This window comes from Mercenaria mercenaria, chromosome 10 (assembly GCF_021730395.1).
Source record: "Mercenaria mercenaria strain notata chromosome 10, MADL_Memer_1, whole genome shotgun sequence".
Taxonomy (NCBI): Eukaryota; Metazoa; Mollusca; class Bivalvia; order Venerida; family Veneridae; genus Mercenaria; species Mercenaria mercenaria.
Genome location: NC_069370.1, coordinates 66,454,855 through 66,469,997, shown reverse-complemented (window position 1 = coordinate 66,469,997; position 15,143 = coordinate 66,454,855). Strand labels below are relative to the sequence as shown.

General features: G+C 36.0%; 1 protein-coding gene across 3 annotated transcripts in view; it reads left to right on the top strand.

Moving 5' to 3' along the window:
- Positions 1-728: 728 nt before the first annotated feature.
- LOC123561375 (SID1 transmembrane family member 1-like) overlaps positions 729-15,143 on the top strand; it is a 45,475-nt gene continuing 31,060 nt past the window's right edge. For all 3 annotated transcript variants that reach the window (XR_008372831.1, XM_053553249.1, XM_053553250.1), the window contains exons 1-7: positions 729-1,034; positions 3,498-3,628; positions 4,375-4,521; positions 5,078-5,219; positions 8,078-8,161; positions 12,960-13,113; positions 14,055-14,148. Coding sequence is in view for 2 of the 3 variants with exons in the window: in XM_053553249.1 (XP_053409224.1) it covers positions 786-1,034; positions 3,498-3,628; positions 4,375-4,521; positions 5,078-5,219; positions 8,078-8,161; positions 12,960-13,113; positions 14,055-14,148 (1,001 nt within the window). In the remaining variant the exon portion in view is untranslated. The remainder of the gene's footprint in view (positions 1,035-3,497; positions 3,629-4,374; positions 4,522-5,077; positions 5,220-8,077; positions 8,162-12,959; positions 13,114-14,054; positions 14,149-15,143) is intronic.

Sequence of the window (15,143 nt, the reverse complement as noted above, 5' to 3'; positions counted from 1 at the left end):
CACAACGCTACCATACAACGATGTTCAAAGCGATGTCGCAAACAATCAGAACAAGCAAAACATGTTGAAACGGTTCAAATCCAGCAGGAGCTATTCCAGAGGTTCTAGTCGAGAGGGAGAAACGACTACCTGACGTCATTACGAGAACGACATGCGCAAACCGGCAACAATCAACAGACGATAAGAGCAGGAGACGTTGTGCAGGTGCACGATGACGTTCCCAGATTACGGTGGAAACTCGCAGTTATTGAGGAACTTATTCCTTGCGGAGGTTGGCGTGTGCGAGCAGCGAAGATCAGTACCAGTGACGGACCCACTACCAGACCAATAGTGAAATTGTACCCATTCGAGATTAGTGAGAGACAATCCATAGACACTCCATAGTGCATTCAAACATATTTAGAGACTGTGATATTCCACTATGAGATAATTCTGAAATATAGGCTGTTTCGTCTGACAATTTACGAAATTTAGGGACTAGTCAGTGATTTTCATAAGTGATATTTATTCTTGGACGCGAAACAAGTACTGTAAAGTTTAACATGAGATTTCAGTCAAGTTTCATCTATGCTACATGTCAGAAACGGACTACATAGACACTGTAAGTTTACTTGATTGCATTTCGCAATTTTTGACAAAATCTACCTTAATGCTTTTTGACGCTTCTTGTCGCTACAATCTGCTCTACAATTTTTCTTGCCGCTTTTTGTAAGACCCATCCATCCGAAAGTGAAAGTTGTTTTGAACAGGAAGAGGAAGAGTGGATTTATTTTATCAAAAACAAAATGACAGTTGTAATAAAACGAAGAATTTACCCTTACATTACGTTAACAACTTATTTACTTCATTTTCTTGCTTCAAGCAGCGTTAGTTTAGCAACGGAAGAAGGAAGTAAATACAAACTTGTGCAGACCGCCAGATTACTGGGTCTCAATTTGATAGAACCACTTCCTGCTCAGTTTAACACGACTTACCATGGAGATGTCACAGACAATAGAAACGTTATATACAGTTATACAGCAACAGATACTAAGGTAAATGAATTCTGATGGTGGTGTCCACCATCAGAATTCATTAAGTTATCTATCTCTTTTATAGCCCGCCCACTTAGCTCAGTAGGTAAGAGCGTTGGTCTACGGATCTCGGGGTCGCGAGTTCGATCCTCGGGCAGGGCGTATGGTGCTATTTGATAGAACCATTGCTGTCAGTTAAACATTAGTCCTCCATCATGATTCATGTGAAGTATGGCAGTTACTGGAAAACAGGTTTGTACTGGTACAGAATCCATGAACACTGGTTTGGTTAACTGTCCGCCATTACATGTCTGAAATACTGTTGAAAAACGACGTTAAACTCAAAACAAACAAACAAACTATCTCTTTATACTGCCTCACACCTCTATTTGGTAACCTAACCAGTGTGGAACCACAGCATCTGCGCACTGACTCTCATGAGAAACTGATGACTTCTATCTATCTGTCTGTCTCTGAATACTGCCAACCCCTCTTGCGAGTGTTAAAGGCAGGAAGGGGCGTCAAGCAGTATCAATACATTCTGTGTACTATGTAGATCTACCAGTGTTATTTATCCCCGACTTTATAAATAAATATTACTTGACTTGACTTGACATACATACAATAAGTGCATGTCAGATTATTTGTAAAAGGTGAGAGAGAAATAAAACCTAGCCTTACTCATTTGGCTTAGTCAAAATAATTCAATGTTCAGATTGTTTTATATTTGTGATGGGGCAGTCTAAACGTCAAAACTTTGAAGGACCAAAATAATGGAGGATAAATCACAGTACACAATCATGTAAAGTTATTGGTTTTATCGCTTGCTCATACTGGCGTGTAGACACAGTAAACGTTAATCGTGTACAGTACATACATAGGTTTAAATCATTGGCGTGTAGACACAGTAAACGTTAATCTTGTATAGTACATACATAGCTTTAAATTACCAGAAAAATTGTAATTTTGGATATAATTTCATATTTTTTTACATAAATCAATGAGGAATTGAATCCCCTTTTGATACATGTAAGTTTTATTTGAATTTATGGCCAATTCATGACATAATCAGCATTTAAACTTGTAGCATGTAAAGCGTCGGCAACAATGAAAATTTCATCAGAAATTGCTTCCACTATTTTGGTCTTTCGAGTGTTTGATGTGAGTGGGGATATTGCCCATATGAAAAAAATTAACTCAATATTTCATAGGATTGTATCAAATTTGTTGGACTGTCATTTGGCTTATCAGGATGACTTATTTTATGATCTGATATATTATAGTTGTCAGCCCTCTAAGCCTTACCTGTATCTGCATTTTACTGTTAGGAAAACGAAGACTTTAAAAAATCCAAAAAAGTCATAATATATTGGTCAGACTTACTCGCTTTAATAAATTAAACATTAATATTCATTTAGAAACTTCATATGGGTTGAATTTATTACATAACTTTAAGTAACTAAAGAGACTTAAATCTTCGAAAATATGATGTGACAGGTGCGAGGAGGTATCTACCCCGACACTGGTTTCAATAACAGCAGACTACTGATATGACACTAAATTACAGAAATAAAACACAAAATATACATTCATAAAATGTCAGCGAGGCGAATTTATGCTTTTTAATGTCAATATAAATTCATTATCAGAGATGTAATCATTACAAATAATTTGTACATGTACCAGAAAACGTTCCCAAAGGATTTTAATTTGGGATTTCCTAACAGAAATATGCAGAATAAGTTTGGATGTGATGGAGACAGCAACAGTCAAATGTTATCACGCTGTCTGGAAACGTCCTGTTATTTGGACTAAATAAAACCTGACATTCTAGCATAAAATTGCTGTTCTTTTCACTTTTCGGGGGTGTTTTATCGAGAGAAAAAATGTGTGTTAACAGAGAGATTCTCGCGCTCGCGTGCTGTTATAACACCTTTTTATATATATGCACGTTCCATGATAAAGCGTAAGCGTATTACGGCCCCAAAACAGATAATTCATATGAAATGACGTCAGTGTGAAAAAACAACTCAGATATTCCTGTGCATTTCATGGAAATTTAATGTTGTTAACATAGAATGTATTCATTTTTTTTTCCGCGTTTTATGCTAGAATAGCATTAGCGTATGTTCATTTCATGTTATAAGATATTCTGCAAATGTTATAACACGAAAAAACATGCATTATCCCTACAGTCAGGATAAGTGAGACTGGAAAAGGGTTCTAGTCATGATTAAAGTGTTAATAGTGAGAAAAAAGTGAAAGGATAAAGAGTAAAAACACCGGGAGCCAGACTAATTCTGCATCATTACAACCGCCCACTTGAACTACACTTGAGAGAGGGGAGTATTCCCTCTTTACCCATTGTATTGCATGTCTCTCCTTCACCAAAAGCTGAAAATTCGCCATATGACCTATAACTGTGTTGCTATGATGATAAACCCAACAAACAAACAAAATGTAACACTGTATTAATTTTTTTAGACACGTGCAGTGCGGATATTTACAACAGCAAATGAGAGTGAGAAAGATTACCCGACCATAGTTGTCATCCGGCAAGCAAGAAGTGTTATGTCCTGGCAAATACCTCTGTTGATGCAAGATTCAAGTTTATTGTAAGATACCTATTACTGTTATCTAAAAGCTCTTTACACAAAATTTAGTGTTATTGTAAAATCATTTAATTTTTTGAGCATTAAGTTTCAAGATTTTGGCTTTCATGGGGTCACGGTCAGAGTGACACTGACACTGAAAACAGTGTTCCATGAACAACTAGTAAATGGAAAGAGTTTCTAAAAAAGCTTATTAGCTTTCTACTCGATCCCTAGCTTTTGTAAATATGTATTGTACATAAAAAATATTTGATTAATAAATATTGTTTAAACCAACTAGTAAATGCTTGGACCTACAACAGTCAGATTTCATAGGATGATTGTTCTGTGGTCAGTAGATGTTCCCAAAAAATTTTCTTGGTCAAGATCGATGTCACAGGATATTTATAAGTGAAAATTACGAGCCTATAAGTACCTGTGACAGGGATTGTAAACTACTTGTTACAAGTGTATTATCAACATGCAGTAGTTAAGTTCCTGCCTTTTGGTGGAAGTCAAAAGTAAAATATTCATTCTGTGCACTTGTCCATGTCAGATTTCCTACACAACTATGTAGATTTGAAAAATGTTTTGATTTGGCTTGGTCCACTGAGTATTACTAATACATGTATAGTCAAATAAATGTACAATATAATATCATAGTGCTTGTCAGTACATCTGAAGAAAGTGCATATACATTTTGTACATACAAAATCTCAAAGTTTTACAAACCTTTAAACTTCCAGTCTCATAATTTCTCATTTTTTCAGATACGAATATGAAAGTGTTAGTCGCACACTTTGTCCAGTGGACACAAATCATACAGAGCAGAAAATAAACGTGGAGATTTCAACACAGTCCAAGAAAAATGTCTCGTATACACTTAAGGCAATCCTTCAGGATAACTTCATGATAGAGTAATATTTTAAGTAAAAACTCTTAATGTCTTCCAATACTGTAAAATGAAGAGTTTTTGTGAGGCTTAAAGTTTGCTAGATGTTGAATATTGATTCTGTGTTGAAGGATATCTGCAGTATTTGGTCATTTTGTGTAACCCAGGCATATTTCTGATAATAACATTTATTTTCATGAATATGGATAGTTAATGAATTAGTGATAAATACTTCACAATAAGTTACTGACTGTACAGTACTGGGAGAAGGATTTGATTGTTATTTCTGTCTGTCTGTCTGCAACAACATATTGCCTGGACTACTTTTACAGTAATGCTGGTTTAAATCAAAACTTGATATATTGATAAATGAGAAGTGCCAAACAATTTGGTCATATTGTAAGTATATTTCTACAAATTAAAGTTTTGCAGGTTTATGGGAGGCTTAAAGTTGTTAAATAAAGATACGTTTGCTCTGATTTATTTGTCTCCTGTACTGCCAGTGTGATTTAAGCCAAACATTGTAAGAAGTTATTAGTACAAGGTATGAATTGATGTCAACAACCTTTTTTTTACTACAGGACAGATAAACATGAGGTAACAAGTTCACCGTCTAATCCTGTGTTTGCCAAGTATACATTTCCTGAAGGTGTTCAGTCTGTGCTTGTTAGAGCAACATCTGCAGATACAATATGTGCTGTACTCTCCATCCAGAATACTAAGGTCAGTGATTCAGAGATTGTAGAAATGAGGACATGCTGATAGTATTTCAGGTTGTAAAATGACTGGGACAGTGTAAGCATTTCAGATTGTAGAATGACTCATTTCAGATTATAGAAAGTTTGGGACAGTGTATGCATTTCAGATTGTAGAAAGATTTTGACAGTGTAGGCATTTCAGATTCTAGAAAGATGGGGACAGTGTAAGTAGTTCAGATTGTAAATAGATGGAGACAGTTAAGAATTGCAGATTTTAGAAAGATGGGAACAGTGTAAGTATTTCAGATTATAGAATGATGGGGACAGTGTAAGTATTTCAGATTATAGAATGATTGGGACAGTGTAAGCATTTCAGATTGTAAGAAAATGGGGACAGTGTAAGCATTTCAGATTGTTGAATGACTCGGACAGTGTAAGCATTTCAGAATGTAGAATGACGGGGACAGTGTAAGCATTTCTGATTGTAAAAAGATAGGGATAGTGTAAGTATTTCAGATTGTAAAATGACTGGGACAGTGTAAGCATATCAGATTCTAGAAAGATGGGAACAGTGTAAGCACTTCAGATTGAAGAAAAATGGGGATAGTGTAAGCATTTTAGATTGTAGAAAGATGGGGACAGTGTAAGTATTTCCGATTCTAGAAAGATTGGGACAGTTTAAGTATTTCAGATAGTATTTCTGGTAGTATTTCAGGTTGTAAAATGACTAAGACAGTGTAAGCATTTCAGATTGTAGAGTGACTCATTTCAGATTATAGAAAGTTTGGGACAGTGTATGCATTTCAGATTGTAGAAAGATTTTGACAGTGTAGGCATTTCAGATTCTAGAAAGATGGAGACAGTGTATTTCACATTGTAGAAAGAAAGGCACAGTGTAAGTAGTTCAGATTGTAAATAGATGGAGACAGTTAAGAATTGCAGATTTTAGAAAGATGAGGAGGATGAAAGCATTTCAGATTGTAGAAAGATGGGAACAGTGTAAGTATTTCAGATTGTAGAAAGATGGGGACAGTGTAAGTATTTCAGATTATAGAACGATTGGGACAGTGTAAGCATTTCAGATTGTAAGAAAATGGGGACAGAGTAAGCATTTCAGATTGTCGAATGACTTGGACAGCAGGGTTCGAATTTAAGCTCGCATACTTGCGAAATGCGAGTGCAAGTTTCAAACTGCGAGGTGAGATTTCAGACACCAGCATTTTTTTGCGAGTGAAAATTTTTGGCCGAATAATGTGCATTTCTAACGGTCGTCTTGATCTTACACAGTAAAAAAAAGTGTTCCTATCTTTAACAACTCGTCATTTGCAGGACGAATTTCGGAGCACTCTTTCATCTTTCGTCATAAACGGAAGTTTACACTCGATACATTTCCCGTGCGCATGTCTTTTCAACTGCTGACAAGAACCTGCGCCAATTTTGATGACGTTTACGGCATCCGGTGGGTTTTTTGGTAATCTATAATAAGTTACTATTTATATAGAAAATGCAAGTTGTTTTTTCATTTAGCAAGTTAAAAAAAATACCACTTGCGAAAAAATGCAAGTAGAAAATCTGGCTAAATTCGAACCCTGGACAGTGTAAGCATTTCAGATTGTAGAATGACGGGGACAGTGTAAGCATTTCTGATTGTAAAAAGATAGGGATAGTGTAAGTATTTCAGATTGTAAAATGACTGGGACAGTGTAAGCATTTCAGACTCTAGAAAGATGGGGACAGTGTAAGCACTTCAGATTGAAGAAAAATGGGGATAGTGTAAGCATTTTAGATTGTAGAAAGATGGGGACAGTGTAAGTATTTCCGATTCTAGAAAGATTGGGATAGTTTAAGTATTTCAGATTTTAGAAATATGGGGACAGAGTAAGTATTTCAGATAGTAGAAAGATAGGGACATTGTAAACATTTCAGATTGTAGATAGATTGGGACAGTGTAAGCATTTCAGATTCTAGAACAGTTAAACGGTTTCCGAATGATAACATAAGAATGCTTCGGCGTAGAATCATGAAAATTGATAGGGAGGTTGGTCATCAGATGACCCCTATCGATTTTGAGATCAGTAGGTCAAAGGTCAAGGTCACAGTGGCCAGGAACAGTAAAACAGTTTCCGGACGATAACTCAAAAATGCTTGGGCCTAGAATCAGGAAAATTGATAGGGAGATAGGTCATGACCAGCAGATGTCCCTTATTGAAGTCATTAGGTAAGGTTTAAGGTCACATTGGCCAAGAAAAGTTAAACGGTTTCCGGATGATAACTAAAAATCACTTGGGCCAAGGATCATGAAAATTGATGGAGAGTTTATCATGACCAGCAGATGACCCCTATTGATTTTGAAGTCAGTAGGTCAAAGGTCAAGGTTACAGTGACCCGGAACAGTTAAAACCGTTTCCAGATGATTCCTTGAAAATGCTTTGGCCTAGGATCACGAAACTTGATAGGTAGATTGGTCATGACCAATAGATGATCCTATAGTTTTTGAGGTCAGTAGGCCAAAGGTCAAGGTCGCATTGACCAGGAACAGTTAAACCCTTTTCGAACGATACCTTGAGAACGCTTGGGCCTAGGATCACGAAACTTTATAGGGAGGTTGATCATGACTAACAGATGACCCCTTGTGCAATTACTGAATGCATCAAGGGGGCAGTTTGTGTTCTACGAGCTCCTGTTAACTGACAGACTTTATTACCCAACACCTTTTATTATGTGAGACCTTTGTCTAGTACCAGCTGATGTCAGTATTTATATATTATTCTGTATCTTCAAGAAACTATGTCTTTATGTCAGATTGATAAAAATTGGTATTTATGTCAGATTTAACAAACAATATTTTCGTCATTAATATATGTTGTATAGTTTCTATTTAAGTGCCCTGTGTTTGACTTGGACACTGATGTGAAGTACCAGGGAAAATATCAGACTATGACAACCCAAGGGGCTATCACTATAGAGGTGTGTTATTAACGTATTTTGCAAAATGCAGATATTACTAAGTGCCAAGAAACGTTACACTCGGACATTAATATACTGCATGTTTACGCTTGCAATAAAAAAGAAAACAACAAAGAAGTGCTCAAAGGTGAGCTTTTCTGATCGCCCTGTGTCTGTCGTCCATCCGTCTGTCAGCAGTCAACAGTTTGACTGTTGACACTCTAGAGGTCATAATTTTGGTCAGGTGGGTTCAAAAACTAGGTCACAAGGTCAAATTAAATGTAAAGCTTGTTAACACTCTAGAAGCCACATTTATGATAATATCCCTATGAAACTTGGTCAGAATGTTAATCTTAATGATCTTTAGGTCAGGTTTATATCTAGGTCAAGTGGAGTCAAAAACTCAGTCACCTGGTCAAATCAAAGGAAACGCGTGTAAACACTCTCGAGGCCACATTTATGATATATCTTAACGAATTTGGTCAGAATGTTAACCTTGATGATCTTTAGGTCAGTTGTAAATCTGGGTCAGGTGGGGTCAAAAACTAGGTCACCAGGTCAAATAAAATGAAAAGCTAGTTAACACTCTCAAGGCCACATTTATGTCTGTATCTTCATGAAACTTGGTCAGAATGTTAACCTTGATGATCTTTAGATAAAGTTTGAATCTGGGTCATTTGGAATGTGACCTACTGATCTACTTTTTTGGTTTTTAAGATACAGCCTTGAAATTTGGATGACATGTACAGTTTTGCACACTGAACTTTAAACTGACTTCAGTGATCATGAATATGACCTACTGACCTGCTTTCTTCAGGTGAGCAATACAGGGCCTTCAGGGCCCTCTTGTTCTTAATAACAGTTTTTAGACGATTTTTTTCAGATTTTACCGTTTCAAAATGATGCAATAGAGTATGTTACATTGCATTTATTTGTGGACACTGATTATTTAAGGTAAAAATTAAACATTTCATTAAAAAAATAGACAAGTTACTTTAGTTTAATTACACGGTAATGAAACGTTGCCTGTGGCACAAAATGTGCTGCACTGAAATGAAGGCATCGTGCTTCTGACGACACAGGCATTGCGCAGGATGTTTACAAAAATAACGAGCACGGTGAGTAAAATTGAATGGTTTTGGTTATTAGCTCGACTATTCGAAGAATAGTCTAGCTATTCTACTCACCCTGGCGTCGGCGTCGGCGTCGGCGTCACACCTTGGTTAAGTTTTTGCATGCAAGTACATACAGCTATCATTTAAAGGCATATAGCTTTGAAACTTATTTATTCTTTTTCTAGGACAATTACCAACCTCACTGGGTCAAGTTCCATAACTCTAACATGTATTTTGAGCAAATTATGCCCCCTTTTGGACTTAGAAAATTTTGGTTAAAGTTTTACATGCAAGTTACTATCTCCAAAACTAATGCAGATATTGAATTGAAACTTCACATGTGTCTTTGGGGTTATAAAACTATTTGATAGCACCAAGTCCCATAACTCTGACCTTCATTTTGGCCAAATTATGCCCCCTTTTGGACTTAGAAAATTCTGGTTAAAGTTTTGCGTGCAAGTACATACAGCTATTACTAAAAGGCATATAGATTTGAAACTTATTTTTTCTTTTTCTAGATCAATTACCTACCTCACTGGGTCAAGTCCCATAACTCTGACATGTATTTTGAGCAAATTATGCCCCCTTTTGGACTTAGAAAATCCTGGTTAAAGTTTTACATGCAAGTTACTATCTCCAAAACTAATGCAGATATTGAATTGAAACTTTACATGTGTCTTCGGGGTTATAAAACTAGTTGATAGCACCAAGTCCCATAACTCTGACCTTCATTTTGGCCAAATTATGCCCCCTTTTGGACTTAGAAAATTCTGGTTAAAGTTTTGCGTGCAAGTACATACAGCTATTACTAAAAGGCATATAGATTTGAAACTTATTTTTTCTTTTTCTAGATCAATTACCTACCTCACTGGGACAAGTCCCATAACTCTGACATGTATTTTGGGCAAATTATGCCCCCTTTTGGACTTATAAAATCCTGGTTAAAGTTTTACATGCAAGTTACTATCTCCAAAACTAATATAGATATTAAATTGAAACTTCACATGTGTCTTCGGGGTTATAAAACTAGTTGATAGAATCAAGTCCCATAACTCTGACATGTATTTTGGGCAAATTATGCCCCCTTTTGGACTTAGAAAATTCTGGTTAAAGTTTTGCGTGCAAGTACATACAGCTATTACCAAAAGGCATATAGCTTTGAATCTTATTTATTCCTTTTCTAGGTCAATTACCAGCCTCACTAGGTCAAGTTCCATAACTCTTAACATGTATTTTGAACAAATTATGCCCCCTTTTGGACTTAGAAAATTCTGGTTAAAGTTTACATGCAAGTTACTATCTCCAAAACTAATGCAGATATTGAATTTAAACCTAACATGTTTCTTCGGGGTTATAAAACTAGTTGATAGCATCAAGTCCCATAACTTTGATATGTATTTTGGTCAAATTATGTCCCCTTTCGAACTTAAATCTTTTGATATTTAACATTTTGGGTAATAATTTCCTGCTTCTGTGACAATATTTCGAACAGTCGAGCTTGGCTGTCTTACGGACAGCTGTTGTTGTCTTTTACAATAAAAACTATTTCGAAATCGGGGAATGCAGCGGGATGTAGTTGTATCTTGTCGACAAATCCATGCCAAGTTTGTGAAGAAAAATGTGTAATATTGTTATTCTGCGCTTGTTTTTAGCTCGACTATTCGAAGAATAGTCTAGCTATTCTACTCACCCTGGCGTCGGCGTCGGCGTCGGCGTCACACCTTGGTTAAGTTTTTGCATGCAAGTACATACAGCTATCATTTAAAGGCATATAGCTTTGAAACTTATTTATTCTTTTTCTAGGTCAATTACCTACCTCTCTGGGTCAAGTCCCATAACTCTGACATGTATTTTGAGCAAATTATGCCCCCTTTTGGACTTAGAAAATTTTGGTTAAAGTTTTACATGCAAGTTACTATCTCCAAAACTAATGCAGATATTGAATTGAAACTTCACATGTGTCTTCGGGTTATAAAACTAGTTGATAGCACCAAGTCCCATAACTCTGACCTTCATTTTGGCCAAATTATGCCCCCTTTTGGACTTAGAAAATTCTGGTTAAAGTTTTGCGTGCAAGTACATACAGCTATTACTAAAAGGCATATAGATTTGAAACTTATTTTTTCTTTTTCTAGATCAATTACCTACCTCACTGGGTCAAGTCCCATAACTCTGACATGTATTTTGAGCAAATTATGCCCCCTTTTGGACTTAGAAAATTCTGGTTAAAGTTTTACATGCAAGTTACTATCTCCAAAACTAATGCAGATATTGAATTGAAACTTCACATGTGTCTTTGGGGTTATAAAACTAGTTGATAGCACCAAGTCCCATAACTCTGACCTTCATTTTGGCCAAATTATGCCCCCTTTTGGACTTAGAAAATTCTGGTTAAAGTTTTGCGTGCAAGTACATACAGCTATTACTAAAAGGCATATAGATTTGAAACTTATTTTTTCTTTTTCTAGATCAATAACCTTCCTCACTGGGTCAAGTCCCATAACTCTGACATGTATTTTGGCCAAATTATGCCCCCTTTTGGACTTAGAAAATTCTGGTTAAAGTTTTGCGTGCAAGTACATACAGCTATTACTAAAAGGCATATAGATTTGAAACTTATTTTTTCTTTTTCTAGGTCAATTACCTACCTCACTGGGTCAAGTCCCATAACTCTGACACGTATTTTGGGCAAATTATACCCCCTTTTGGACTTAGAAAATTCTGGTTAAGTTTTACATGCAAGTAACTATCTCCAAAACTACTACAGATATTAAATTGAAACTTCACATATGTCTTCGGGGTTATAAAACTAGTTGATAGCACCAAGTCCCATAACTCTGACATGTATTTTGGGCAAATTATGCCCCCTTTTGGACTTAGAAAATCCTGGTTAAAGTTTTGCGTGCAAGTACATACAGCTATTACCAAAAGGCATATAGCTTTGAAACTTATTTATTCTTTTTCAAGGTCAATTACCAACCTCACTGGGTCAAGTTCCATAACTCTTAACATGTATTTTGAGCAAATTATGCCCCCTTTTGGACTTAGAAAATTCTGGTTAAAGTTTAACATGCAAGTTACTATCCCCAAAACTAATGCAGATATTGAATTGAAACTTAACATGTTTCTTCGGGTTATAAAACTAGTTGATAACATCAAGTCCCATAACTCTGATATGTATTTTAGTCAAATTATGTCCCCTTTCGAACTTAAAACTCTTTTGATATTTAACATTTTGGGTAATAATTTCCTGCTTCTGTGACAATATTTCGAATAGTCGAGCTTGGCTGTCTTACGGACAGCTCTTGTTCATCGGATACAGTAACGTGAAAATTACAGAAGCAATGAATATTCCAAGTCATTTCACCTCCTGCTAAAAAGGGAATGATGTATTTCTGTAGTATATTATAAAAAGACATGATATCTGCTTGAATGAGATAAAATACATGTCAAGGAAAAGGCATATCCACTCGTTCTGCCGACTTTCCAGTCCAATGCCGCAGGCATCTCGATGGTGCCGCAGCTAGCATCGTGAGGGGGGCAGTCATCTTGAGCGCGATGCCTTCATTTCAGTGCGGCACATTTTGTGCCGCAGGCAATGCTACATATTCATGAATTAGTGATTTCGATACGTTTAAAATTTATATGTAATTTCAGAGTATGAACAACTGTAATTGATAAGAAAAACTTGCTGTTTATTTCAGAAGTCAGATTACAAAAGTGGCTCTTTCTTTGTTGTTCTTGTGGTGAAGCCAAATGATTATGACTGTACTGATGGAATTAATCAGATGCCACCAGCAGGGGTCAGTACTACCAGGCAAAAAAATGTCACCATAAACATTAGCAAAACCATATCAAGTAAGCATTTGTTTATTTTGTTGGTGTCTTAATTACCTATAAGTCAGTTTGATTTTCATGCATCTCTTTGTCATGTTGAATCCATACGGTGAAACATACTGAGCAACTAGAATTGGATTTTTTAAAATTTTATGCTAACTGATGAAATAGCACTCACTGCATATCACACATTGTGCGTGAAATAGCTTTTCCAATCTAACTGTAGATTGTTTTTTCCTTCTAAGTTTTCAGGTAATATTGGATGAAATTTGTAGTCATGGTTTGTCCTGATAGTCAAAGGAAGTTACTTGACAAGCTTTTTATAATGTTATGCTGTACCAGTATTTAATACAATGAAATGGCACATTCTGTCATTTGCGTTGTAACATCACAAGACATCTGACAGTATTGTCGTTTTCATGTCTGTTTCTAGTACTGAGATTAAAATTTGTTGCAAAATGTGTATTTCAATGCAGATTAGAATAAAATAAAAAGAAAATTTGTTTCCCTGATTATGGAATGTATCTCACCGCATCTCACAGTTCTTCCATTTTCAGTTGTGCTAAGTGCTTGTAAAAAATATAAAAAATGTCTCATAACTATATGCAATACTCACTCAAAACAAACAAATATCCTTATCCATCTTATTGTTAACCTTTACCCTGCTAAATTTCTATAATGAACTTGTCTATCTTTCAATTTGGACAATACCATTAACTGTTAAAAGGGGTGCTTTCCAAAAAGATACTGGCTGAATAGCGAACATTCAGCCAAACAGTGCAGACCATGATCAGACTGCACAGATGTGCAGGCTGATCATGATCTATACTGGTCACAGAGGCAGAATTAGTCATGTACAGTATGAAAATGGTTAAAAATGTGAAATATTCATGAAAAGTGTGAAGTTAATCATTCATTTAGAATGTAAACAGTTGCACAAATTTAAAAAAAAATTATTTCAGGTTCTCAGTATTACAGAGCCACGTTGATTGCGGCAGCATTTTTTGCAGCATTTTATGTGGTTGCTCTTCTGATAGGAATATTCTATCATGGATGGTAAGATCTGAGTTCTTCTACTAGGTGGTCTAGTGCTAACACGCTTGACTGTCAATCCAGAGGTCCGGGTATGAATATCCTGGTCCAGTCACTGAAAATTTCTGAGTTGCTCTTGAGTGTCTCCCACCTAAGAGGCCTGTACTGGTTCTTCCCAGGAAAGGTGGCTTTGCATGTATCGGTGCTATACACCGGACACGTTAAAGAACCAGACTGTCTATTGGCAAAGAGGTAGGCTAAGTTAGCAAGGCAGGCCTGTATCTAAAAAGCAGATTTCTCTCTATCTGTTCTAGGGGCTTTATCTCACTCTGTCCCTATGATCAGATCACTCTGTGTCTGTACTAGTGGAGGATGAATTTCGCGCCCTGTGTGGCTGCGGTTGCTATATTATGTAGAGCTCCTTTGAACGTGTTTACCATGAAAAGGACGCTATATTATTCTGGAATTACAATAATATAATAATAAATGTATCAGGATTTTCTACTTCACCAGTCACCAAATGCATGCAGAATCTTTATGTATTATAGATTTGTAAGAAGTTGCTTGATAAGCATTCTGATGTGAAAAAAATCATTGTACATTTTCCTTAAAAGATGTTCGTATTTACATCACATTGACATACTATGTGGCACCATACAGGCATGAAGAAAAAGTGCTACCACATTGGATCTACTGTTTGACATAAAATACATTTCAGAATTGAAGGATATAACAGAATGGTGTTTCAGTTAATTCACACACACTGAATTAATTATTAGTCTGGCAGAATAACTCACTAACTCGCTAGATGTTTACACACTTCTTAATTATTCTCCCAGGTTTTAATGTTATTGAAATGTCATGTAGACCTACTATATTTGGTGCTCTACATGCACTAAGAAATAATGTTTCAATGTTCATCCACTTATTTACATGAAAGACACAATAGAATGGAAATAAATATAGCAGGATCTTGTTTTGATATATTTAAACACTCTGAACTGGTTATACACTGCATA